The 26,595-nt window shown below is 42.1% G+C and overlaps 1 protein-coding gene across 7 annotated transcripts in view; it reads right to left on the bottom strand.

Moving 5' to 3' along the window:
• The window catches only part of Cage1 (cancer antigen 1), a 31,899-nt gene extending 5,400 nt beyond the window's left edge, over positions 1-26,499 (bottom strand). Inside the window, exons 1-12 of one of the 7 annotated variants that reach the window (XM_085831165.1) lie at positions 26,181-26,499; positions 21,582-21,839; positions 17,661-17,742; positions 14,816-15,336; positions 11,722-12,777; positions 8,175-8,321; positions 5,949-6,059; positions 5,058-5,138; positions 4,367-4,474; positions 3,843-3,872; positions 1,703-1,807; positions 660-730 (exon numbers count right to left, since the gene is read on the bottom strand). In XM_085831165.1, coding sequence (XP_085687291.1) covers positions 660-730; positions 1,703-1,807; positions 3,843-3,872; positions 4,367-4,474; positions 5,058-5,138; positions 5,949-6,059; positions 8,175-8,321; positions 11,722-12,777; positions 14,816-15,336; positions 17,661-17,742; positions 21,582-21,686 — 2,417 coding nt within the window. In that variant the 5' untranslated portion in view covers positions 21,687-21,839; positions 26,181-26,499. Of the gene's footprint in view, positions 1-659; positions 731-1,702; positions 1,808-3,842; positions 3,873-4,366; positions 4,475-5,057; positions 5,139-5,948; positions 6,060-8,174; positions 8,322-11,721; positions 12,778-14,815; positions 15,337-17,660; positions 17,743-20,956; positions 21,153-21,581; positions 21,840-26,180 lie in introns of those variants that run through there. The other 6 variants (XM_021180475.3, XM_085831168.1, XM_021180479.3 and 3 more) reach the window with 6 other exon arrangements.
• Between the last annotated feature and the right edge of the window lie 96 nt (positions 26,500-26,595).

The following is a 26,595-nucleotide window of genomic DNA, read 5'->3' as shown; positions in this document are numbered from 1 at the left end:
AGAGAATAAAGCCTTTGACTTCTTGTGTCTCCTTCAGGCGGGCAGGCAAGTGGCCAATCCTCACCTTAGCTCTACCACCCACAGGGGTGGGGCCATGGTTGCTTCTTGTAAGACCTCTTCCTGTGGCTGGACAGCCCGGAAGACAGGAACAGCCCCTCTCAGCCTAGCAGCCAGGAAGACAGGAACAGCCCCTCTCAGCCTAGCAGCCAGGTTACCCAAGGCCAATGAAGATTTAAAAAAAATAAATAAATAAACGAAATCCAAGATTATAAGTCTCAAACTCCCTGAGATACGTTTGCTTTGGATTAAATATAAGCTGGTGGTACCTTTTTAAGAAGTTCATTTGTAATACCAAAATTCTCAGAAAAAGCTGTAAAACCCTCGGAAACAGTAGAAGGCAAGGAAGCAGTCTGCCAGAAGCCAGGCTGTGCCACAGATGCAAGAAGTAATAAAGTAGCTTGTTTGGAACCAGGTTGGCGGGTGTGTGTGTGTGTGTGTGTGTGTGTGTGTGTCATGGTTTAGTCTATACTAAAGGATACAGCACGCCCTGTTATCCTATTTCTAAGAGTCAGAGGGAAAAAAACCTTAGAAGTCAGAAAATAAAACAAAACATCAGTAGATAATCAAAAAATTAAAAAAAAATAGTTTTCTTAACTTACTGTGCAATCTGAGAATGGGATATCTCAAGTCTTTGGTCAGCACATTTGATAATTTCTTCATATGATGTTACCTTGAGAAAACAATTTTTTTTTTATAAATACAAGTATTTGTATTTAATTTTGTTTTCTTCTTTTAAAAATCTTTACAAGTTGAAGTTTAATTATTTGATGGCAATAAGTAAAATTTTTACAACAGACAAAATATTCGTTTTCTATTTTGGTATCAGAAATATGAATAATGCCAGGTGTGGTGGCGCACACCTCTAATCCCAGCACTCGGGAGGCAGAGGCAGGTGGATTTCTGAGTTCGAGGCCAGCCTGGTCTACAAAGTGAGTTCCAGGACAGCCATGGCTATACAGAGAAACCTTGTCTCGAAAAAAAAAAAAAAAGAAAGAAAGAAAGAAAAGAAAAAAATATGAATAACAAGGGCGTTAAATCCTCTCATCACTGGAAACGGGAGTCCCAGAAACTCACTGTAATCTACTGTGTTCCTCACAGTGACAGAGGGGCCAGGTAACAATTATAGCCTATTAGGTTAAACTAATGCAGTCTTGGTTGGCTTATGCCTGCAATTTCAGTACCTGTGGGGCTGAGGCAACAGAATTTGGGATTCCAAGGCCAGACTGGGCCACATTGTCGCAAAAGACCAAAATGAAAACAAACAAAACAGTAAAGTAAAACACTAACTTAGTAAGATGTTTAATTACTTTGAAGGTAAAGGAACAAAATTAAGACTTTCTTGAGCACTTCCCAGCTAGCTACCCAGCTAATGGGGGCATTTAACATGCATTGGGAGATGGGGGGGGGTGCACTAGGGGTAAAAGTGGCAAACCTCAGATCCCTTTCTTTCTGGAGTTCCGTTAGATCTGATGTGATGTTGGGGTTAAGTTTAGCATCGGTGTTTGGTTTCGTCTTTATGCTGAGGACCAAAAGCAGGGCACACGCTGGGCAGACGGCCTCCCATCTGGGCCACACCCTAGCCTGACATTTTCTGAAGTAGGTTTTGTTTTGTTCTGTTTTGTTTCTGCGGGGAGATGAGTACCTTATTTATCAGGCTGCCTACGTGCCTCCGGTACTTGTCATTCTCCTCAATGAGTCTGCTGTAGTGGTCTTCTTTGCTCTCCAGAAGCCCTCCCAGCTTTGTAATCTATGGAGAGACATCAGCAAAAATGTAACCTGGAAACCACCATGTAACGGGTGTAAAATAAAATGAAACCCATCGGCTCTAACTTATTGTACTGTCCTCTGAAACTGAGTTCTAATGGAGTGAGTCATGACACAGATGGCCGGATCTGGGGGTGGGTTGCATACAGAGCAGTGGTTATGATAGACTTTTGTTGATTCTGTTATTTTCTACTGTGAAATAGCTTTGCAAATAGCCAAGCATCTGCTAGTACCTGCAAACATGAATCACACCTAGGTCTCGTCACCATCCTTTGCACAGACAGCCCACACAGAGACATGCTGTGATGTGTGTGACAATGTAGACCCTCCCTCGCAAACAATACACGGGTCTAAGGCTTGGCTTCATGTACTTCACAGTCCAGCCTACTGTCCATTTTTTTTGCAAGAATACTATTGAAATTAAATATTATATGGGTTGGCGAGGTGGCTTCGTATGGAAAGGCACCTGTAGCCATAGCTGATGATCTGAGTTCTATCCCCCAGACCCACACAGAAAGGGAAAAAACCAACTCCTGCAAGTTGTCCTCTGACCTCCATGTGTGCCATGGCACTTTGCATGACAACACACACATATCAATCAAATGTAATAAAAGTTTTAAATAAAAAGTTAATTTCTTTGAGAGTGGCATTTAGGGTCATTAGGAAAGTTTATTAATAATTTTCTCTCAAAGCTAATTTTCAAAGAAATTATAGAAGAAAAACTGCAGAAAACAACCTACTAAATAGCAGTGCCAAGAGTGATTTTTCAGGGCTGGAGAGATGGCTCAGCGATTAAAAGCACTGACTGCTCTTCTGAAGGTCCTGAGTTCAAATCCCTGCAACCACATGATGGCTCACAACTATCCATAATGGGATCTTCTGGCATGTCTGAAGACAGCTATAGTGTACTTACATATAATAATAAATAAATCTTTGGGCCAGAGCCTGAGGGGCCAGAGTGAGCAGAGGTACTGAGTTCAAATCCCAGCAACCACAACCATCTGTCCGGCTGCAATGTACTCATATACATAAAATAAATCTTTAAAGAAAGAGTGATTTTCAGTCTCCTTACATTTTACATATACTCATATATTGGTAAAGGAGGACCCTATGGAGCAAGGTAAAGCAGAATGCTATAGAGGCTGCAACAGCCCCTCCCTCTCTTTCCTTCCCTTTTCTTTCCAGGATAGGAAAAGAACCTAGGGTCTAGCTTCTGATAGGTGAGCCCTACTTCCAGGACACTGATGATGATGATGATGATGATGGTGATGATGATTTTGAGGCAGGGCCTCCCTAAGTTGGCCAGGCTGGCCTTGAACTCAATGTATAGCCTTAATTAGTCACACTTTGAAGCCCTCCTTTCCTCGTCTCTAGCGTTCGGGGATGACAGGCATGGACTGTCACTTTTCTTCTCTTTTAAAGGTGAATGGCTACGTAATGAATAGAGTGCTGAAGTCTGCTTTTTTTTTTTTTTGCTTTTCGAGACAGGGTTTCTCTGTGTAGCCCTGGCTGTCCTGGAGCTCACTTTGTAGACCAGGCTGGCCTTGAACTCAGAAATCCGCCTGCCTCTGCCTCCCGAGTGCTGGGATTAAAGGCGTGCGCCACCACGCCCGGCGAAGTCTGCTCTTAAGTCATTTAGAAAGAAAGGACAGATTTCTCTGCTCTGTCAGAAGCATTTCCGGTCTTTTCCATTACAGTGAGATCATGGAGATTTCATTATGGGAGGAAGGCTGGCTTGAACGAGACAGTAACATCCTATCTCAAAAAATAAATACGGACTGGAGAGATGGCTCAGCAGTCCAGAGCACGGTCCGTTGCTCTTTCGGAGGACTCGAGTTTGGTTCCCAGCACCGGCATCAAACAGTTCATACTCAACTATATAACACCAGCTCCAGGTGATATGACATCCTCTTCTGGCCTCGGAGGGCACAGATGTACATACATGCAAATAAAGAACATTTTTAAGACAAAACACTTCAAAAAGGAGGGTTACAGCTAGGAGTAGGTAGAATGCTTGCCTGGCAGGAGGAAAGCCTTGGGTTGGATCCCTAGAAACGGGGAAAATAAAAGCACGTTACCTTTTGGCTTCTGTGTTTTGAAAGGCATATGTATTAGCCTAAAAACAAATTATGTTGAGCAATATTTATATTTTTATAAGCATTTTAAAAATCAAATTTTATTTTATGTGTATGGATGTTTTACCTGCATATATGTCTGTATATTCATTGCATATCTGGTATTCTGAGAGGTAAGAGGAAGGCATTGGATTTCTTGAAATTGGATTTACAGACAGTTGTGAGCTACCTTGCAAGTGTTGGGAATTGAACCTGAGTCCTCTAGAATTGCAGCTTAAACACTGAGCCATCTCTCCAGCCTGATATGTACATGAAAATACTTTCATATTTTTGGCGACAGTACTGCCACAGTGCCAGTGTGAATATTTTAATGACACTTTAATAATACGTTGAAGGTTGATAACTTCTTCAAATGTAATGGCTGGCCCTGGGGGTAAAAGGGACCATAAGGCATTGGTCTGTCTTACCAAGACATCAAGTTCCTCATTCAGACTGTGGTATTTATCCAGTTTGACTGCCAGCAACACAGGCGCATCTCTGGTACTCTTGACCTCGTCTGCATCAAAATCTGTGATCTAAGATTAGATATGTTTGTACACATTTCAGTCCTTACACACTCTTAGCATTTCCCAGTGTCATTTTAGCTTGAGAATCAGAGGAAGAGGGCTGGAGAGATGGCTCAGCAGTTACGAGCATGTACTGATCATACAGCGAACCCAGGTTCAGTTCCCAGTACCACACGGTGGCCTCACCAACATCTGTAAGTGCAACTTCATGGGATCCGATGCCCTCTTCTGGCCTCTTGCATATACATTAGTCCACACACGTGCAGGCAAAACACTCATATATATAAAAGTGATATGAGGCTGGATTCATAGAAATACAGAACTTGCCAGTGGATGAGGGCCCACACCTTCAATCCCATCTCTTGGAAGGCAGAGGCAGGCAGATCTCTGTGGGCTCTGGGACAGTCAAGGCTACACAGAGAGGCCCTCTCTCAAAAAGCCAAAACCAACCAAACAAAACAAAAACAAAAACAAAAATAAACAAACAGCCCAGAACTAAGAGCTAGAAGGACATTAGCAAAGTTGCCAAGAGAACATGACTATCTGTGGTGTATTTCCACGCTGAAGCCAAGTATAACATGTTATAACTCACCTCGATAGTGTGGGCTTGAAGTGCCTTTTCACTAGCAATTAACTCTTTAAGAGTCGAAATTCTGTTTTTATGTTTCAATAACTAGGAAAAAAAAAGCATTTTTTTATTTTAGAGGAAAAGAAATAAAATTAACTACTAAAACATTTATGATAAAGTTATCCAACAACACAAAGACCGATCTTTAAATGATATCATAGCTTTACCACTTCCATGACGAAGAGTTTCTACAGAGAGAGGGTCCAAGACTGCTATGCTTAGCAAAACAAGCTGGCAAGTCACCTGGAACCCTGCATTGTCTGAGGTGTCTACTGCCCCTCCAAAGGATGACTCACTGTTTACACTGAACACCTGCCTGCTTTCTGGTGGGTGGGACTTTGGTACATGACTCCCTCAATAAAACTTCTATGGACAAGTGGTTTTACTGAACTGGCAGGTGGCCCTTGGCCCTGTGATCACTATTTAGTGCAGGGGAACCGATGCGCAGCTTTTGTGACTCCTCCAGGACACATGAAACCCTGTCTGCTTTTTCTTGGCCGCCTTTTGGTACAAGACATCCTAGTTAGCTGAATGCTGAGTCCCGTTCAGGCCACGGGTTCGTGGTGGAAAGCAAGAACCAACTCCTGAGACTCCGGGTGTGGTGGCTCCCGTTCCTAGCTACTGAGCCATCTCATCAACCCCATGTGAACAAAACTTTCCAATGGAGATTTAAGTTGTAAATAAGTCAAATGTTAGATATCAGATCTACTTCTAAAAGGTGTAATTTAAGCTAGTCTGGTCCCCAAGCACTTTTTAAACAAATCCAGAACTTTAGGAGCAACCATTGTTCTGTGAGGTTTTAGCTAGCTCTTCCCAGTAAACTGAATTGGGTTGTAGAAAAGAAGACCACAGTACCTCTTTATCTAAGTCTTTCTTTTTAAGCTGACAGTCCTTCAGTCTTTGCAGCATTATGTCATTAGCTTTCTTACTCTCTTGGCAAAGCTCGGCATTAGGAGTGGCGAGGTCCTAAGGATAATGGTTTGAGAAACTAGATTGAAAGGTTTTCACTGAAGCTAAAACAGAGGAGGAGGACTGTTTAGAAATAAGGGGCCAAAGGAGATAAACCACACTGAATCCCATGCTTCAAATGCTCTTCATCACTTCACTAAGAGATAATACAAAAGTTAAGACAAGAGTAAATAGAGCTATTATGTAGATTCACACATGTTCATAGATTGCTAGTAAGATGAGGGTACCCTCATCTATGATAAATGCATGCTTATATATTCATATGTACATTGCTCCTTAGCCTGGCCAGTTTACATATTCAAGCCTGAGATAAATTGATACCTCTGACACATTAGAAAGGCCAGACATCCTGAACAATAGAGCAACTAGGTAGTTCGAGAGTAGTCAGGATGAAGATAACTGTAGCAAGATAACCTAGAGGTCTGATGTCTAAAGGTTTGTGTTGTGTTCTGCTGCTTATCTGTGAAACTTGGGACAAGAAGGTCAGCTCTTGCAAAGCTTGCTTTGTTTTTCTGAGTTAAATGTCTAAATGGCAGGGAATGATGCAAGGTTGACTGGAACATGTCAGAGACAGTAAATGTGGACACTTCCAGGGATGGTCAGGAAGTCAGCAGATACTTGCTGCAAGCTCATTATGGGCTTGAGTCTGCATCAGGTACAGAAGAGAGTGGGGTGGGAGACACAGAACAGGAAAACAGGAAGTAGTTATTTGAGATGGGGTATGATTCACTGAGAAGGCGGGTGACATACTGCCCAAGAGCTGAAGGGGTCTACAACCCTATAGGTAGAACAACAATATGAACTAACCAGTACCCCCAGAGCTCGTGTCTCTAGCTGCATATGTACCAGAAGATGGCCTAGTTGGCCATCATTGGGAAGAGAGGCCCCTTGGTCTTGCAAACTTTATATGCCCCAGTACAGGAGAACATCAGGGCCAAGAAGTGGGAGTGGGTGGGTAGGGGGAACAGGGTGGGAGGAGGGTATAGGGGACTTTTGGGATAGCATTTGAAATGTAAATGAAGAAAATATCTAATAAAAATTAAAAAAAAAGATATCTGGTCTGGTACCTGCCGGGCGTGGTGGCGCACGCCATTAATCCCAGCACTTGGGAGGCAGAGACAGGTGGATCTCTTGAGTTCTAGGCAGCCTGGTCTACAGAGTGAGTTCCAGGGCAGCCAGGGCTACACAGAGAAATCCTGTCTCAAAACAAACAAACAAACAAACAAACAAACAAACAAACAAACAAAAGAAACCCAAAACACAGCAAGCCCTGCTCTCAAATTCCAGTTCGGAGGATTGTGTTCCCAGTGGAAGAAGTGTACAACAGAAGAAAAGCCTCATTTGACAATCTTGCAAGTACACACCCTTTTGTATCATTTTTGTTGAATGCAGTTGCTGCCCAGGACAGAAGCAAGTGGAGTTCGCCATTAAGGAAACTGGCTGAGAAACGTTATGTTCCTCGAACAAGTCACATAGCCACCATATGTAAGGCTGGGATTTGAACTCATTAATACTTCATTTAAAAATTACTCAGTTATTCAATCTATGGATATATGGGTGTTTTGCCTCCATGTATGTCAGATGCTCACAAAGGCCAGGAGAGTGGTTAGACCCCCTGGAACTGAAATTATAGGCGTTTCTGATCTCCATGTGGATCTTGGGGATCGAACCTGGGTTCTGTGAGACGATGGCTCTTAACTCTTGAGCCACTTCTCCAACACCGTTACTTCATTGTTCATTCTACCAATGTATACAGTTGCTGCCCCAACTACATTTTAATTAGGCAAGCAACTCATTAATGTGAACACTCACTAAGAGCAGACTGGCTTAGAATAAAAGACAACTACCCTGGAAACAGGAAGTACTAGATAGCTAGTTACTATCCTTATTCCTTACCACTGTTATCTTTCCATCTGACTCATTCACTTGTTAGTACTGAACATCAAGATAAACAGCTCAAAGCAGGAATCCTGGGGAGCAGGGGGCGACGGGCAGCTAGAGGTCTGATTCTGTCTTTTCTTCTCTTGCGACTTAATCCTGCTACCTTTCACAGCCTCTCTCAGTTCACTCCAACTGAAGTATATGCTTGATTTATTTTGTTTAGTTTTTTACCTGACACGTGAGAAGTCCTATTCTCAGCGCCAGAAGGCTGTGAACTCCAGAGGCCAGTGGAGAAGTTTTCTTCAGAGGTTGGAGCTCCAGGCCTTCTTTACAAGAAGAGCGATTCAGGAACAAATTACAATGTGTCCCCTTTGTATCCTACATGTGCACAATTCAGATTTATCACCATAAAGTCAAAGGGCCCAAGTTAGTGTTTAAACAAAGCACTGGTAAAACACTATCTTAAAGCTCTGAGCAATGGTTCTAAGGCATTTTCCCATGGGATAGCTTTATAATCTTAAAATTTATTGAGAAACACAAAGCAAACTTAAAAATAATCACTGAGGACCAGATTAGTTATATTAGAAATTAGAACAGGACACTTTTAGATTATTTGTTTACAAACTCATTTGGCTAACAATCCATTATGTCTCAACATAAACAGACCTCTTATTAAAATTATATTTTCTAAAATAAAAATATTAGTGGGAGAGCAGTTTCCTTGGTTTTGCAGTTTTGGGGGTGGTATTGAGTATCAGACTCTGAGTCTTAATTGTGCTTAGCACAGCAAGAACCCCGACTCATTTTTAATTAATTTTAATTCTATAGCTGAAAAGACAGCAGGATTCTCATGTGTGATCCACAGATCCTGTGGTGGTCTGAGTAAGAGTGCCCCTCCATAGGCTCATGTATTTGAATGCTCGGTCACCAGGGAATGGAACTCTTTTGAAAGGATTAGAAGGATTAGGAGGTGTGGCCTTGTAGTGGGTGTGGCTTTGTTGGAGGAAGTGTGTCACTGAGGGTGGTGGGCTTTTGAGGTTTCAAAAGCTCATGTCAGGCCCCAAGTCTCTTCCTTGCTCTACAGATCATGATGTAACTCTCAGCTACTACTTCGGTACCTGCCTGTGTGCTGCCCTGCTCCCTGACATAATGATAATGGGCTAAACTTCTGAAACTGTAAACAAGCCCATATTAAAGGCTTTCTTTTGTAAGAGCTGCCTTGGTCATGGTGTCTCTTCACAGCAATAGAACAATGACTAGTACACAGCCCATCAAACAAGAGGGCAATTATATTACCACATGTCACAGAGTTTCTAAAATACCATATACTTGGGAAAAGCAATGATGTCTTTTCAGAGAGAATATCTCTCAAAACTGGTATTCCCACATGCACAGCAAATTCTCCAACAATTATCTGCCTCTGCCCATTCTTTAAACTTTTAAGACAATGTTGCCAAGGCTGGCTTTGAACTTGAGATCCTTCTACTTCAGACCCCAAATGTCTGAGATTATAAGCATGTGTTATTCCTAGCAACAGCCATGTCTTTTGTTCCATGCCATTAGCTTAGTTACAGACATATTCATTATACCACATGAGTTCCAGAGTCTGAGCCACTTTCAAACTGATTGTCCTTTTAAAGAATACTCTTCAGTCTGGCAGTAGTGTTAAGCACCTTTAACCCAAGCACTCGGAGGCAAAGGCAGGTGGATTTCTGTGAGCTCAAGGACAACCAGGGCTACACAGAAAAACCATGACTTGAAAATAAACAAAAGGGGCTTGAGAGATGGCTCAGTGGTTAAGAGCACTGACTGCTCTTCCAGAGGTCCTGAGTTCAATTTCCAGCAACCACATGGTGGCTCACAACCATCTGTAATGGAATCTGATGCCCTTAAGTGTGTCTTAAGTGACAGTGTACTTACATAAAACAAATAAATAAATTAAAAAAGCAAATAAACAAAAAGAATATTCTTTATATCTGTTAAATGAATAAGAATATCCTTATTATTTATTACATTTCATTTTTTTTTTGTATGTGCAACACATGTGGGGGTCACAGAACAGTTTTTTGAAGTCAGATCTTTGTTTCAACCACGTGGATTCCAGTCACTTAGGTTCTCAAACTTGATGGCAAGTGCTTTTACCCACATAGTCATCTTGCCAGTCTCCAAACAACCTTGTTTCTCATACAACTTGGGTCCTTACTATAAAAGATGCCACCAGGTAAGGCATGGTGGCTCGCACCTGTAATCCAAGCAGACAGGGGACTAAAGCAGGAAGATTACTACAAATTGGAAGCCAGCTTAGGTTACATAATAAAACCGTCTCAAAAAACAAAAAATCACAAACTAAATAAATGGAGGGAGGAGGAAGGAGTGGCAGATACAGATCCAAAGACCAGGCCATCATAACCTGTAAGTGCCACTGGTTTTCTGTTGGGGCCCTCATCACAGCGGCTCCAATGCTCTGCTCCAGAATGACTACTGAAAGCACCAAAAAAAGATGCAGAGATAGAAGGCAGAGGCATCTCTCCACCACCCGATAATGTTCTAGCATTACTACAAAACTACTGTTGATGTCATCGATGCTTTCAGACCATATTTTGAGAATATGGACCTAGAGTAAGAAAGAACAATAAGACTGTGAATTAGGAAATGTCAAAAAAAAATTCTTTGGTCAAGATTAGACTAGGAACTTCACTTTTTCTTTTCCTACCATACTGTAGAATGATGTTTTTTAAAAAATGTGGTTAAATCCCAGCACTCGGGAGGCAGAGGCAGGTGGATTTCTGAGTTCGAGGCCAGCCTGGTCTACAAAGTGAGTTCCAGGACAGCCGGGGCTACACAGAGAAACCCTGTCTCGAAAAACCAAAAAAAAAAAAAAAAAAAAAAAATGTGGTTTCTCGCCGGGCGTGGTGGCACATGCCTTTAATCCCAGCACTCGGGAGGCAGAGGCAGGTGGATTTCTGAGTTCGAGGCCAGCCTGGTCTACAAAGTGAGTTCCAGGACAGCCGGGGCTACACAGAGAAACCCTGTCTCGAAAAACCAAAAAAAAAAAAAAAAAAAAAAAAAATGTGGTTTCTCGCCGGGCGTGGTGGCACATGCCTTTAATCCCAGCACTCGGGAGGCAGAGGCAGGTGGATTTCTGAGTTTGAGGCCAGCCTGGTCTACAAAGTGAGTTCCAGGACAGCCAAGGCTACACAGAGAAACCTGTCTCAAACAAAACAAAACAAAACAAAAAATGCGGTTTCTCCAAATGTGTTGACAAAAGGTTCTACTGTTGTTTTCAGTGCTTTACAATTCTAATATCTGCTCCAGCACAGGCTTTGTTTTGTAAGGAAAAGAGCAACTTTCTTTTGTTTATTGCTAATGCAGATTTGGAACCACACTTCAAAAATCCTCTGGCAGCCAGCTAAAATAAACCAAACATGCCCCACAATTCCCAACCAAACCAAACCAAACCAAAAAGAAAAAAGAAAGAAAGAAATCCTCTTTCAAAGGAGTCTTCTAGACATTGGTCATGGGTACCCATCAAATTCCCAGATTAATCGTCACCTCTACCAAAGTCATGACAGGAAGCTGGGAATTATTGTTCTTTAAGGCAAGCACCCAGCAACCAGTAAAAATGTCCCTAAGCCTGCGGTGCGTTTCCTTTCTGTTTCCCTCTTTTGAAAATAATTCTTCCTACAAACACTCTATCTGAGTGCCCAGTCTGAGTGTCCATCACTAGACTGTGTGAAACTCTGGGGATTGTGTTAGAATTCAGCATTTGCATCGATACCTGGGTGATGTCCGGCTCCACCGCTTCCTCCAGCCGCTCCTTTGACTGAGTAATCTCAAAGCTAGGGGTGCAAGCTTGGGCCTCCCTCTTCGCAGCCTGCTGTCGGAGTTCTAAGTTCTCCAGCTTCAGCTCTTCCACCTGCCGCTGGAGCGCCATGGTTTGAGCTCTCTCGCTCTCACAGGTGAACAGCAAGCTTTTCACTTGAGCAACCAGCTTCTCAACTCTCGACTTCAATTTCCGCCTTTCTTTCAGGTTTTCCTTTTCCCTACTCTGGAATTCCTCCTGAAAAGACAAGAACTCTTGTTCTCGGATCTCCTTCTCCCGCTTCAGCAAGTCCAGGGCAGAACTGGTGGCCTTCTCCAGCTCCCCTTTGTGGCGCTGCAGCCGCTGGAGCTCCTCGTCTTTCTTGCTTAAGGTCTTTTCTATCTCCAGGCACTGACTGGCCGATCTGTTTTTCTGCTGGATCTCAGCAATATACCTTTCCTGTAAGCGCACGTAATGAACCTTAATCTTTTTCACCTGGAGCTGGAGGCTCTCCTTGTCTTTCTTGGATTCCTGAAGGTGCTTTTTGGTGTTAGCCGAAGCTTCCTGAAGATCCTTAAGTTTCTTGTTGATGTCATTCTTCTCTAGAATTACATTGTATTTATCATTGATTAACTCCTCAATGTTCACCTTTAGTTTATTTATGATATCAACCAACACGTGCTGTTTGGTGACCTTTGTCTGTAGTTCTTGAACCCTATTTTCTAAGTTCAAGTTCTTACCATGGAGGTCTTGAATCTGCAGTTCCTGTTTTTTGTTAGTCTGTCTTAATTTTTGCAAGGCCTCATTTAAAGCCATGTCCTCTTCCAGAGGCTCCAAGCCTTCACAGCTGACCTCCCTATCAGGCCTCAGGGAGTTGTCCTGAGGTCCACTTCCCTTGAAGATGCCAGCTGGAGACCACGGTGAGGTAATGGCTAGGCTGTCTACGCCATCTTCTGTGACTTCTTCCTGGTGACTAACTGATAGCTCAGAAATCTCTCCAGAATTCTGTACTTCTTTTGAAGAAATGTCAGGCTGTAAAGTATAGTAAATAAAATAAATGTGAACGAGTAGGCAGCGGAACACGACTCCCACCAGCATGGCAAAGCACAGCGGGAGGCAGAAGCTAGACACGTGCATCTTATTGACTCAAAGAAAAGGTCTACAGACTGTCACTATATTCCATCGTGTAAACTTCCTGGTCACATATATGGGGCTTTCTTTGATCTCAAAATCAATTTTAAACAAATGTGCTAATTACTATAGACTACAAGGACTTTTGAATAAAGATCTCTAATAATAGTCTTCACCCATGCTGATCCCTATGAACAGAAGAAAGGCAGGCATACTGCAGGACTGATTATATATCCACAATACATGTTGGTGGGGGTGTGTATGTAACAAAAGACTGCATAATTGTGGTACAGAATGCTGAAATGAATATGACATTAAGCCCTCTCATACAAGATATCTGTATATATATACCATCTCGGTATATATAAATTTAGGGATGTTGAACCCCTGACTTTTAATAGCTTTTCCCTGGGATAAAGTCAAGGTTTCTGAGGTCTGGCTAACTGCTCTTGATAGCTCACCTACCCATGCCTGCCTATCATCATCTTCTACCATATCCCCTGCTCCCCGAAGTCCCATGTTTCCTGAACACTTGGGCTTCCTTGATGCCCTAGTAGGTATCACAGACCATGCAAGTACAGGGAGTTCAGATACACTGCTCCTTGTTTGTGGAAAGCTTACCACCCCACAGTTGCCCAGAACTACACCAAGGAAGCCTCCCCAGACCCTCTGCCTGGAGAAGAGCCCTCAGCAGAGGCAACCATTCCACTCTGTGTAGCTCTAAGGGTCAAGTGCATTCATTCACTGTGTGATTCAGTTGCTAATCTCTACGTCTCTTATGAGGAGGATGTTATTTTCATGAAGACGAGAGCCATGTGTTTTTCTTATTTGTTTTTTTTTTTCAAAGATTTATTTATTTATTATATTTAAGTACACTGTAGCTGTCCTCAGACACTCCAGAAGAGGGCGCCAGATCTCATTACGGATGGTTATGAGCCACCATGTGGTTGCTGGGATTTGAACTCTGGACCTCTGGAAGAGCAGTCGGGTGCTCTTACCCACTGAGCCATCTCACCAGCCCTCTTATTTGTTTTTAACACTATATAACCATTACATAGCCCGTTCTGGTACACAACAGATTCTCAAGAGACTATTCTCTACTGACTACTGAGAAAAAAAAATACTAAATTCAGTGGAGAAAGAAGAAGCAATCTTGAGAAACTCAAATTCATCTTTGAAATGCCGGTTTCTAGAAATCATCACGGGTAAGTTCAGTTCTCTGTCAAGTGCTGCCATCTAATTTCCACATAAATGGGGGGTGGGGAGCCTTCTCACCATCACAGGCAGGGGAGTAATGCCTTTTCCTATGGAATTCACATTGAAAAAGTGACTGTTTACACTGCTTTTGGATTAAACTCTTCTTTGCTGGACTTGTCTAGAGAATCCAGAGACTTTATATTGTTGATAATGCCAGGGCTTTTAGGATAGCACACACGTGACCATCACCAAGGAAACCTAAGACAAGTGCATTTTTCCTTGTCCAAAGAAGTCCAATGAGGTGGCACCATCCTTGGCTTGCGTTGTCACATAATTTAACAAACACCTCTGTACAATCTCCCTTTCTCCACCTTTGCCTCAAGGCCAGCTCTCGAGTCCCGGCTGGTTTGGTACAACTCACATAGAAATGGGTTATAATGATGGCACCATGTTTGCTATGCCATGTAAATACTAAGGAATTCAGGACAGTGCGTCAGAATCCTTACAGGGAAAGAAAAAATCCCCACACATCTGGTAGAACTAATCTCTAAGTATGGCCTGCATTTATTAGGAAAAATGTATTTGATTGGTTATGATCCCCATGGGGGCAAAGTCCCTTGTACTGACCTGATGATTTAATACTATTCAGAAAGGTCTCAGATCCTGTGTTTTCAAACAGTACAAACACGCCCGCACCCTTTAGTTTGTCCTAGGCTTTAATGACACCAGCACCCGAGCTTACCTCCTCTGCTTTATAAATAGCTCTCAAGTCAAGCTGCTCGAAGCAATTCTCCCTATCAGATGAATTGTCACCATTTTTACAGACATTTTCTTTATCCAGAAAGCTTTGAGGCTGACTGATATTGAGGCCGACATCTACCACGGCACTTCTCACGAATGGCGCCTCTGGGAGCGGCTGTGCCTCTCCTCTGTAGTAGTTTAGACACAGACTTCTTGGAGATTTCCTCACTGGCTCGGGAACAAGTTCGTCATTATTTTCGGAAATGCTACTTTCCACTGAACTTTCTTCCTTAAATGGATCTGGCTTTTCGCTGCCATCTGCTGTATCATTGTACACCTGGTTTGGCAACTCTGGCTTCTCCGAGTAAGAAAATGCCCCCCTCAAGTCTTGAACTGTCATTTCATCGTTAAATGCTTCTATCCAGTGAAATTTGCAAATGGGTTCAAATTGTCTCAAGGAAGAAAGCCTAGTGTTAGCTGGTTGATTCTGCTCACTCTCTGGGTAATTCCCAAGGTTGATATCTTATTAGAAAAAGAAAGATATTGAGTTACCATAAACTTACAGAACAACTGTTACAGTTACACTTAAAATGATAACATCTTTTAAGAATGACAGAATATTTCAAACAAAGCAACTTTCTTCTTTTTAAATACAGCATCTTTTATTGATCTCAAGACAGCCTTAAACTCATGATCCTCTGCGGCTAGGATTACAGTTGTGTGCCCCTTGCTTGACTTAGGTTTGATCCCTAGCACCCACATGACAGCGCACAGCTATCTAGTCCCAGGGGAGCAGATGCCCTCTTCTGGCCTCTTAGGGCACTGCTGCACCTAGTTTACAGAGACACATGCAGACAAAACATTCATACACACAAAACAATAAAATATATTTTTCCTTTGAAGAAGGATTAAAAAAAGGATAGGATAACATAATTGCAAATACGTAAGTGTGTTTAATTTTTATAAGTTTACAGTGCGAAAGAGGCAGAATCCCCAAAGCTCATTGGCCAACCATTCTAGCCAATGGATTAAATTAGTTTAGTTCAAAATTCTATCTAAACAAATAAGATGCAGAGCAGTAGAGAAAGATCCCCCAAAGCTAAACTCTAGTATACAGAGGCACACACACACACACACACACACACACACACACACACACACGGCCTACAGGGTGGCAAGAGTAGAATAAAAGATAGCAGAAATAAATTTTCTTATCCTTTCTCCTTATTAACTGACTAACTCAGCTGTATAAAATAGCATTCAGTTCTACGTAACTAACAACTCACCAACTCTCTGAAAATCTGTATGCTAAATGAAAAAGTCTGTGCTTGGTAATATCCTTAACAACCATCCTGACCACTTAGGTGAACACTGCTGGATTGCACGCAACATCTCAAACCGTGGGATCTGAGCAGACGCCATCAACTCTGCTCCTATACATAGCGCTTACTTTTTATCACAACAACTTCCCAAAGCCTGGCCTTGCAAGGTATCATAAAAAGAATGACTGAATAGTGAACTACTCTGAATGACTGAATGAGGTTTGAATGATATGCAGCATTTGAGACAGCCTCCAGTTTCAACATCCCTTACAATCGCCTAGTAAACCATGGTAACTACAAACAATAGCATTTTTACAGAAACAGCACGTCTATCTATTAAAGTCTTTCAGGGGAAAGGGGATGGCTCAGTTGGTAAACACTTGCCTTGCAAACACAAGGACCTGAGTCCAATACCTAGGACGCCATAAAAATGTTGGGTATGGTGGGTGCAGTGGCAGGCGCTTGTCATCTCAGCACTGGGAAGGCAGGAACAATGGTCTGCTGTCGCGCACCGGCTAGCCAGTCCTAGCCAGGGAGTTCAGAACAGTGAGAGACCCTGTTTCAGAGGGGGTGGCTAGCCTTCCTGAAGTCCGACACCTATGACTGTCCTCTGGCCTACACACATGCACTGGCATATACGTGCTTCTGTGTGCAGTTTGAAAGGCATTTTTAAAAAGTAAAGGAGAATTTGCCTCGTGTGGGTGAGTCACAAGGTTTGAACTCCAGGACTAGAACACAAAATCCTCCAGTCTTTCTATAATTCCAAATTTTTCTTTTGAGAATCAGCCACAAAGATACAAGTAGATCCAATTCATTCTACTGAAGATTACTTTTTAAAAACATTTTACTGACTACATAACTTGTTCCTAATGCTGCGTTCAAAACCAGCACTGAGTCAGATGGCATGTCTAATCTGTAGGTATACAGAAATGGAATAGCTGGATTCTAGAAAATACTCAACTTAAAGTTTGTTAGATATTGTGAAATTACTCTCCTAAGCAGTTGTTATCCATTTATATTTCTACCAGTTATGGAAAGAAAACTATTTTAAGCTGTGTGTGGTTGTGCTTATAAATCACCTGGGAGATGCGTCTCTGCATGTCCATCGGGGACTATCTTGATTATATTAATTGATGAGAAAAGAACCATCTTAATTCTAGAGAGATCTTTCCCTGGGGGGAGGGTGGGGAAGTGACCACCTCCTCAAACAGGGCCACACCCACTCCAAGGCCACACCTCCTAATAGTGCCCCTCACTATGAGAACCATTTTCATTCAAACTACCCCTTTTGAGAAGACTTGAATCGCAGCTTGTTAATTAAAGATACACAGCCTTGGTTAAATCAGATCCTTAATGCAAAATGGAAATAAAAAGCATTCTTACTTTAGAAAAAGAAAACTCCACCTTCTCATAGGATTACCTGTGGGTTTACTGTATAACATGTATAAAGTGCTTATCTCAGTCCCTGGCTAGTATTGCCACAGGACACATAGTTTCTGTATATTTCAGCAAAGGGATACTTACCACCTAACAAACTGCCTTCTGTGCTATCTTCAGAGAACGTGTGTGTAGACTCATTTCCCCTTTTTACATTCTTTGTTTCACTCTGTGTAGTAATTTAAAGAGCATTATTAACATTTCAAGAAAACAGCTTCTCCTAAAGGCGTACATAATTTGCTGTGTAGTTTCTTGTGAGATTTCGTTTGTTTTACAGGCACGAGATGCATTTTAGTACATTTTCCCACTGCCTATTTAGCTCTCTCTAAATCACTCGCAGAAGAGTCACATTAAGTGACAAGTAACCTGTTACTTGTTTTTTTTTTAAAGTGAGATTATGTATCTTTAATCACAATGACAGTGAAGATGTTTATATCCCTTGGTGATAATTTTGGGGGTTAGCTTCAAGAGATACTACTTTCAGACTTTCCTGAAACTCATGTGGACCACAGCCTTCAACCATGACATCCTCTGACCTTGTACTCACAAGAGATTTGACATGTGACCAATCATGCCCATCCTCTGTTCCTATGACATGATATGGCTGGTGTGGATGTTGGCGGACAGCTTTGGGAAGGTCATTCCTTCCTTCCACCTTGTTTTGAGTAACGATCTCTCTTGCTGTTTCTGCCAAGTTGAGTACTCCAGGTTACCCAGTCTGTGAGTTCAGAACAACTCTCTGCCTCCCATCTCATGGTAGGGGTGATGGGTTTACAGATGCACGCACGCTACCAGCAAATGTGGCTTTTTACCTGGTTTTGGGGACTTGACCTTGGGTTATCAGATCTGAGTAGCAGCACCTTTAACTGTTAAGCCACCTTGCTAGCCTCAGCTCAGAAAATTCCTTAATGTTTATTAAATCTTGTCAGAACAGATATTTGTTGTTATTTTTGTTTTTGTTGTTTAGTTCACATTGAAGATAAGAGTCCAGTCGTGAGGTGACACCTGATTCCGCTGAATAATTTATAAACACATGTAGGTCTGTTCTTCAGTATTCTCAATGTTATATATAATAGGGAATATTAAATTAGTGTTAGAAATAAGATAGCATAGCATGTATTTAAATTTTTTGAGGAAAAAACTTGGTTTTATCATAAATAGTATCTCACATATGTGGATCTGAATGAGGCCCTACTACACAGAAGCAGGCCAGTTTGAGCAGCAGAGGGAAATCTGGTCTCAAAAGCTAGGAATATAGTCTTAAAATCTTACTGTTATCAATAATAATCTCTCAGAGTTGCCCCCATACAATATAAACTGGACTCCAGCTTATAAACAGCCCCTCACTCAGGCCATTCCTCTTAGTGAGACTTAAAATCACTGAGAACCAAACAGGACCACGGACATGCCTTCAGACTGTATTTCACACAGTTCTCTTGGGATCTGGGTTCTCAAAAAACTTCATAGATAATTTCGAGCTCTAGTTTTCTCTGTATTATTATTCTTTCTAAAACTCTTTTTCTTTTTAACCTTTACGTGTATGGGTGTTTTGCCTACATGTATGTCTGTGTATCACAGGAGTGTTCAGTGCCTGTAAAGGCCAGGAGGTGGTATTAGATCCCCTGAAACAGATGTTCCACACGGTTATGAACAACCATGTAGATGCTAGAATTGAACCATCTCTTCAGCCCAGGAGAGCTCCTTATAAAATTTAAACCATTCATTGTTTAAAAACATAGAACTATATATAGTAATAGACTCTGATTAACACTAGACCGTGGCTCATCTGTTTTTTAATTTTGAAAAATATAAAAAATAACATTATCAAGAGACATACTTGTAGGCAAGAGACCCATAAACATAAAGTAAATAACTTTAAAAAAAATCCCGAACATTATATAAAGAGAGATTATATAAACATTAATAAACATTATATTAAAAGCCCCTAGGTAGTGGGCTCTTTATTACATTGAAAAGCCATTATGGCCATTGTTCTTTTTCCTTTAAAAATAAAAAACAAAAAACAAAAACTGAGAGACTGGAAAGATGGCTTCGTAACCGATTAAGGTCACTTGCTGCTCTTGCAGTCCACCCACGTTCAGTTGCTACTACTCAGGCTGGGTAGCTCACAGCTGTTTGTAACCCCAGTTCCAGGGGATCCGATGCGCTTTTCTCATCTCCGTGGGAGAGTGGTACTTGCACACAGACACGTACGCATACATTAGTGACACAAGTCTTTAAAGTGGTTGAGACAGGGCTTTGCTATGCAGCCCAGGCTGGCCTCAAATTTAGGGTCCTTCTGAGTTCACAACCAGAATGTTAGGATTACAGGTGTGTGCCACCAGCCTGGCCAGTGTGACCGCTTCTCTGTCAGCAAGTATATATTTGTAGTATATAAGGCCTCATCCATAAAATAACTTATATACTGTATTCCATAAAATAATTTAACTATGCCCCACTCAAAAAATGTTTCTAATGCAATTAGAAATTATGCATATATGGATTCTCTTTTAAATTAACTTTCTTAATCCATAAAAGACTTTCTGGATAATTCTTTTAAAATTTTAAATAAAATTTTAAATAAAACTAGTTATTTTTGTGTGTGTTGAGGGACTTGTGCGATACTCACAGGACAGCTTGTAGGGACTTGGTTCTCTTCTACTTCTTAGGCCTGGAGACTGAAGCCAGGTCATCAGGCTTGGTGGCAGGTGCCTTTGACAACTAAGCCACCTCACTCCCCCATCATGAATAACTCTTTAAGTATCTTTATATTTTAAAAAGATTTATTTATTTTATGTATATGAGTACACTGTTGCTGTCTTCAGACACACCAGAAGAGGGCATCGGATCCCATTACAGATGGTTGTGAGCCACCATGTGGTTGCTGGGAATTGAACTCAGGACCCTCTGGAAAAGCAGTCAATGCTCTTAACCACTGAGCCATCTCTCCAGTCCTTGAGTCTTTTAAAATATTGTCTGGAGATAAACTTTTAAACTGTAGTTTATCTTAGATCCCTAACATTAAACAAGCTCCCTAGGAAGCCTCTGCCAGTTTATACTCCGAACCACATGAATTTTTCATTATTTGTCCATTTTTAAAAAGATTTACTATGCATATGAGCACACCATTGCTCTCTTCAGATACATCAGAAGAGGGCATCAGATCCCATTACAGATGGTTGTGAGCCACCATGTGGTTGCTGGGAATTGAACTCAGGACCTCTGGAAGAGCACTGAGTGCTCTTAACTGCTGAGCCATCTCTCTAGCTCTGCCATTTTTTTTATATCAACTTAATATGGTACAACTTAACACATTTCTACTATTTTTCTATACTCTTGCTATAAGGCTACAAGAGTCAACATTCTTGAAGATCCTGACACACCATGATCTCTTACTTTCTGGGAAAGGACACTAGGACTTCTTATGAAGACACAGGATGGGTGCTGTCCGTGTCAGGCATGGCAGCTGGTCACCTTCAGAGGGACACAGTGGAAGATACACTAGAGGAGGAGGCAGGCCCTTGTTTGGGGTCTCATCCTGCCTGTGACTGAGCTGGAACAATTCTCCTAGCTACACGCCTGGAACTTCATGAGCAGAAAGGATCTCTTTTAGAACACCATCTGTAAAACTATTCCACCCTTACCACACTAAGACTGAGAACAGTGGGGCTGAGAGATGGCGTAATGGTTAAGAGTATTGACTCCTCTTCTGAAGGTCCCGAGTTCAAATCCCAGCAACTACATGATGGCTCATAACCATCTGTAATGAGATCTGATACCCTCTTCTGGTGTGTCTGAAGACAGCTACAGTGTACTCACATATAACAATAAATAATTTTTTTTTAAAAAGGGACGAAAGAAAAAAAAGAGACTGAGAATAGTGTGCATGCGCCTTCCCTCTGCATCCACCCGAGATCTTTTACTATCCCTTGTAATTTTGAAAAATAAGTTGTTCATATGAGAGCAATCTGGACTATGTCTCCAAACTTACTACTGTAGATTGCACACCTGAAGCAGGTCTGAGGAGAAGCTGGCTTCCATACAGAAGGGCAAGTCTGAGTAGGAGAAGTCTTGAGAGGGACCATTGACATTTATTGTTTCCGACTCTGACATACTTTCTAAAATTTCATGCAAGTATCCACTTCAAAATGTACAGGAACCAAAGATGAAGGCAATAACTTTCCTTTTTTTGTTTTGCACTGCCAGGGATGATGACCAAAACGTGTGAAGAGTCCGTATTTCTAACCGCTAAGTGACAGAAGGCCTCTTTAAAACAAGCAAGCAAAAGAGAAAGACAATCTCTTAGTGTCAATCCATGTGTGCAAAGACTTTCCCTACCCCTTTTCACAGTAAGAAGGCTAAGGAAGGGGCTGGAGAGATGGATTGGAGGTTAAGAACACTGGCTGCTCTTTCAGAGGACCAGGGTTCAATTCCCAGCACCCAGATTGTAGTTCACAACAGTTTATAACTCCAGTCCTGGGAGATATGACACCTTTTCTGGTCTTCTTGGGAACCGAATACATGTGTTGTGCAGGCACACACATCAGAACTTCTTGACAAAATAAAGTTCACTACTCTAGATTTTAAAATGCCATTTTCCAACTTGGTATCACAGTAAATAGTGATTTGGCCAAAGTCAAGCCAATGTGTGTAGCTTCTATCTAATAATGTTCTACAAAGCAAAGAAGTCTACTATTTCCAAACTACTATCAGAAACTTTTTAGTTTTCACAAAATTTCTATTTATTGCTATTTCAACACACTAAGTCAAATCCAACATTGTACAGGTTTTCCTACCCGATACCTGTTGGGTTTAAATTTGTTTTGTTTTTAAGAGAGGGTCTTTCTCTGTAGCCTGGGCTGCCGTAAGTTCATAGCAATTCTCCTGCCACAGCCTTCTGATTGCTGGAATTATGAGCTGCCACCATGACATTCGGCCTCAGTTTCTGCTTTTATTTTGGTCTACTTTCATGACCTTAGACAAAAGTTGGAAAACTAGAGGCATCTTAGAAGTCCTACATTACCTCCCATAGCTATTGCCATCCAACTCTGCCTGTTTTTCCCTTGTGTATTTGTCCATAATCCACGTGTTCATTCTAGCTCCTGTCCTCACTACTGATCTGTGTTTTGTTGTTGTTGTTTTTAAATTTTATATCTATGAGTACACTGTAGCTGTCTTCAGACACCCCAGAAGAGGGCGTCAGATCCCATTACAGATGGCTGTGAACCACCATGTGGTTGCTGGGAATTGAACTCAGGACCTCTGACAGAGCAGTCAATGCTCTTAAGCACTGAGGCATCTCTCCAGTCCTGATTTGTATTCTTATATTTTTGGTTGTGCACCTAGCCTTTAATGGCTGAGCTATCTATCGCTCCAGCCCCCTGATCTGTATTCTTATACACATCCATCAGGAGATAGGATACGTAGGTGTAACCATAAAATCCAAATACTTCTGTTTGTCCATGAGGCATTCAAACCCTACATCCACATCATTTACCCAGTACTACTCCGTACAAAGGGATGCTTTCTAACATCCCAGCCGTCTGACTGGGCCTGTGCTTCTCCTCCAACCTTCCAGAGTTGGCTTCCTGTTGCTATAACAAACAAACATAACCAAAACCAACTTGGAAGGGTTATGGCTTATACTTCTGGTTCAGTTTATCACTGAGGGAACTCGGCAGAAACTCAAGCACAACTGGAAAAGACCACTGCTTATTGGTTTGCCCATCTACCTTTTTAAAAACAACCCAGGCCCATCAACCCAGGAATGGCCCAGACCACAGTGGGCTGGACCCTCCAGCAACAATACATGATTAAGAAAATGCTCCACAGAAATGCCCACAGGGCAGTCTGATGGAGACCCCCCAAATTGAGCTTTCCTTTCCCCATGTGACTCAAATAGATTGTATGAAGCTGGCAAAAGCCGGCACACCAACTGTCTAGCTTAACAATCTCTGTGATGTTATATTTGCATTGCTCTCATAATTCACCGTCTACTGTTCAGACTTAACCACTACTGCAAGGGTGTTACTAACTTTCCATATGCACATTATAATTGTCCGCAAGGAGTCTATAGTTTCTCAATACTTCCTGCACACAGGCCAATCCTGTTCCATGCCAGCTCTCTTCTTTCTTGGGCCTAATTTTCCTATTAGATGTAATTATGTGCATGTATTTGTATGTCTGTGCATGTCTGTACTTGTGATTCAAGGTGTCCTGGGAAGCCAGTGGTGTCCCCAGTGGTGTCCGAGCTGGAGTTACAGGAAGAGGGGGGGTCACCTGACCTGAGCACTGGGAACCAGACTCCAGTCCTTTGTATGAGCAATATGCACTTTCCCAGTTGCACCCACATCTCTAGCCCCTGATTTTCCTATTTACAGTCTTCTCTTTTTATATCTAGTGGGATAGATTAGTTCATGGCTTTTAAAACTTTTCCTACTCACTATGTAAAGTTTACATGCATATAAAGTAGAAATACAAATAAAACACTTACTGATAATAAATTATACAGAAATTTATTTTAAAAATTCTTTTGATATACATATAATTTTACTACCTGTTAAATAGGAAAGCAACTTTACATACTAATTAGATGTGTTTATCTGACATATCATCCAAAGATATACTATTTTAATATTTATATGCTGAGAAATGGAACCAGGAAAACATTAGGTCTACTTTCTGTAATGAAACGATTATTTCTGTAAGACCAGAAAACTGCAATGTACAATAAAAAAAACTCTGCAGTTCATAATGAGAAGTCCAAAAGCCTTGGGAATAAAATTTTCATTTCCTGGGAGGCACACTGGGTTTCCCAGGAGTTGCTGACAATGGGCCTTCAGTCAGATGGCCCTGACTTAGGGAGGCTAAGTCTGGAACTGCTGGAGGCCACCTAGCTGGAGGAGATAACAAGGCCAGAACAGAGCTGGTTTCCAAAATTCTTTGGTCTCACCAATTACAATGAAACTAAGTTAACAACCAATCAGAATTGTACTAATGTTACTGCGTTGCCCCCTACCAATCATATTGAAGGTTACCTAATCCTTCTGGAAAATTCTCTTAGCCCTTCATAAAAGGGTCCATGAGCCCCTCAGGTGGTTGACATTTTGATAAATGGTTGGCCCCTGAATGCTGGTAATTTCTGTAGTAAACACTCTTTTTGCCTCTGCATCCTCTTTGAGTCTGGGGTCTTCCTTCAGCTATTCTTGGACCCTAACAGGAACATATAAGTCTCAAATCTGAACAGAGGTATTTCAGGCAGTTTGCTGCTGTCGGTTGGTATAGTGGTGAGAACAGTGAAAGCTGTGTGAAGTTAACATGGGTGAATATTGCCCGAAATTTGTCAGATTCACCCCACAGTTTAAATTATGAATCAAGTTTTGGGTGTGGAGAATTTATCATGACTCTCCCCACCCCATTATGGGGCTATGATCTTTAGTTAAGAAACTCTGGTCTACACAGTTAAAACACAGGCTGAAAATACCGCCCCCCCCCCCATTCTAGTGACATATTATCAAATTGTCTCAGTCTATCCTTAGTACCTGTCTGCCTGGATGACTTTGTGAGATTACTTATTTACTGAAGACGTTTTCAAATCGATGTCATCATTTGGTAAACTGTAAAAAACCGAGTAGGCTAAGGAAGCTAGGTAGGCTGGAAGACTCAACCTTGGGCTCACCTTTCCCGTCCTGCAAATAAACACTACCTGTGCGATGACAGGGATGTGTAGTGCCTTAAATCACTTTCCAAATGCAACATGTTTCTTTTCCATGGGCCTGTGACTTGCAACTACACTTTAAAAAATGTATGTGCCTGTTTAGTATATCCGTGCCATGTGTGTGTGGGATCCTCTGGAACCCGAATTATAGTAGTTGTGACTGGCCCAACCAGGTGCTGAACCGAGCCACCACCACCCAGGCTTGTTCGGTTAGCCATTCGACCTAAATCCATTGTTTGTTTGATTTGATTTTTTTGCTTTTTCTTCTTCTTCGAGGAAACAGGGTCTCTCTGTGTAGCCCTTCCTGTCAACAGGTTGGCCTCAAACTCAGAGATCCGCCTGCTTCTGCCTCCCAAGGGATGGGATTAAAGGTGTGCGCCACCACCGCCTGGGTTGAGTTAAAACCGTTTGAAGATAATGAGGGCTTGTGAGATGGCTGAACAGGAAAAAGCGCGGACGACCAGAGTTCGGTTCCCGGAGCCCAAGGTGGAAGGAGTAAGCCCTCAAATTATTCTCTGAACTTCACTCACGGAGCACGCATACACACGCGCGCGATAGATAATACTTAACATTTTAACATTTAATAAAGGCAGAAAGAGGTGTCACAAGAGTTCCTGCCAAACGCTAAAAAACCTTGAACTTCCCAACTTAAAAAAACAAAACAAAGAGCCGGGCGTGGTGGCGCACGCCTTTAATCCCAGCACTTGGGAGGCAGAGGCAGGCGGATTTCTGAGTTCGAGACCAGCCTAGTCTACAAAGTGAGTGCCAGGACAGCCAAGGCTACACAGAGAAACCCTGTCTCGAAAAACCAAAAAAAAAAAAAAAAAAAAACAAAAAACAAAAAACAAAAAAACCAACCACTTGTCTCATTGCATCTCAAAACAACGCACCAACGTTTCTAGAGAGCAAAAGTGTGCTCACTTCCATGATCCATCGAGCTTCTGTGACTCAGGCTAAGGATTCCGGGTTTCCTCCCGGCACACCGGCTCCGCGGGAGGGAGAACACCTTCCAACCGTCCCCACCGAGGGCACCAACTGGTGCATCGCAGGGCGCTCGAACGCCCCAGTGTGACGTCCTCCGGACCGCACCGGGGTCCAGAGGAAGAAGGTCAGAGGACGCAAGTCTTCAGGAGCAGCCGGAGAAAAAAAAAACAACAAAAAAAAAAACACCCAGGCTTTCTATGACCGTAAACGCCACGGTGGAGCAAGAACGAAACGCTGGGGAGCAACGCGTGCTACACATCCCACGCTACAAACAACGCACCACGCCCACTTCACATCGCGGATTGGTCTTTCCCGGCCACC

Source organism: Mus caroli, unplaced genomic scaffold (genome assembly GCF_978045245.1).
Source record: "Mus caroli unplaced genomic scaffold, Mus_caroli_1 scaffold_15, whole genome shotgun sequence".
Classification (NCBI taxonomy): Eukaryota; Metazoa; Chordata; class Mammalia; order Rodentia; family Muridae; genus Mus; species Mus caroli.
The sequence above is the reverse complement of the archived record's forward strand: the minus strand, read 5'-3'. Positions and strand labels throughout refer to the sequence as shown.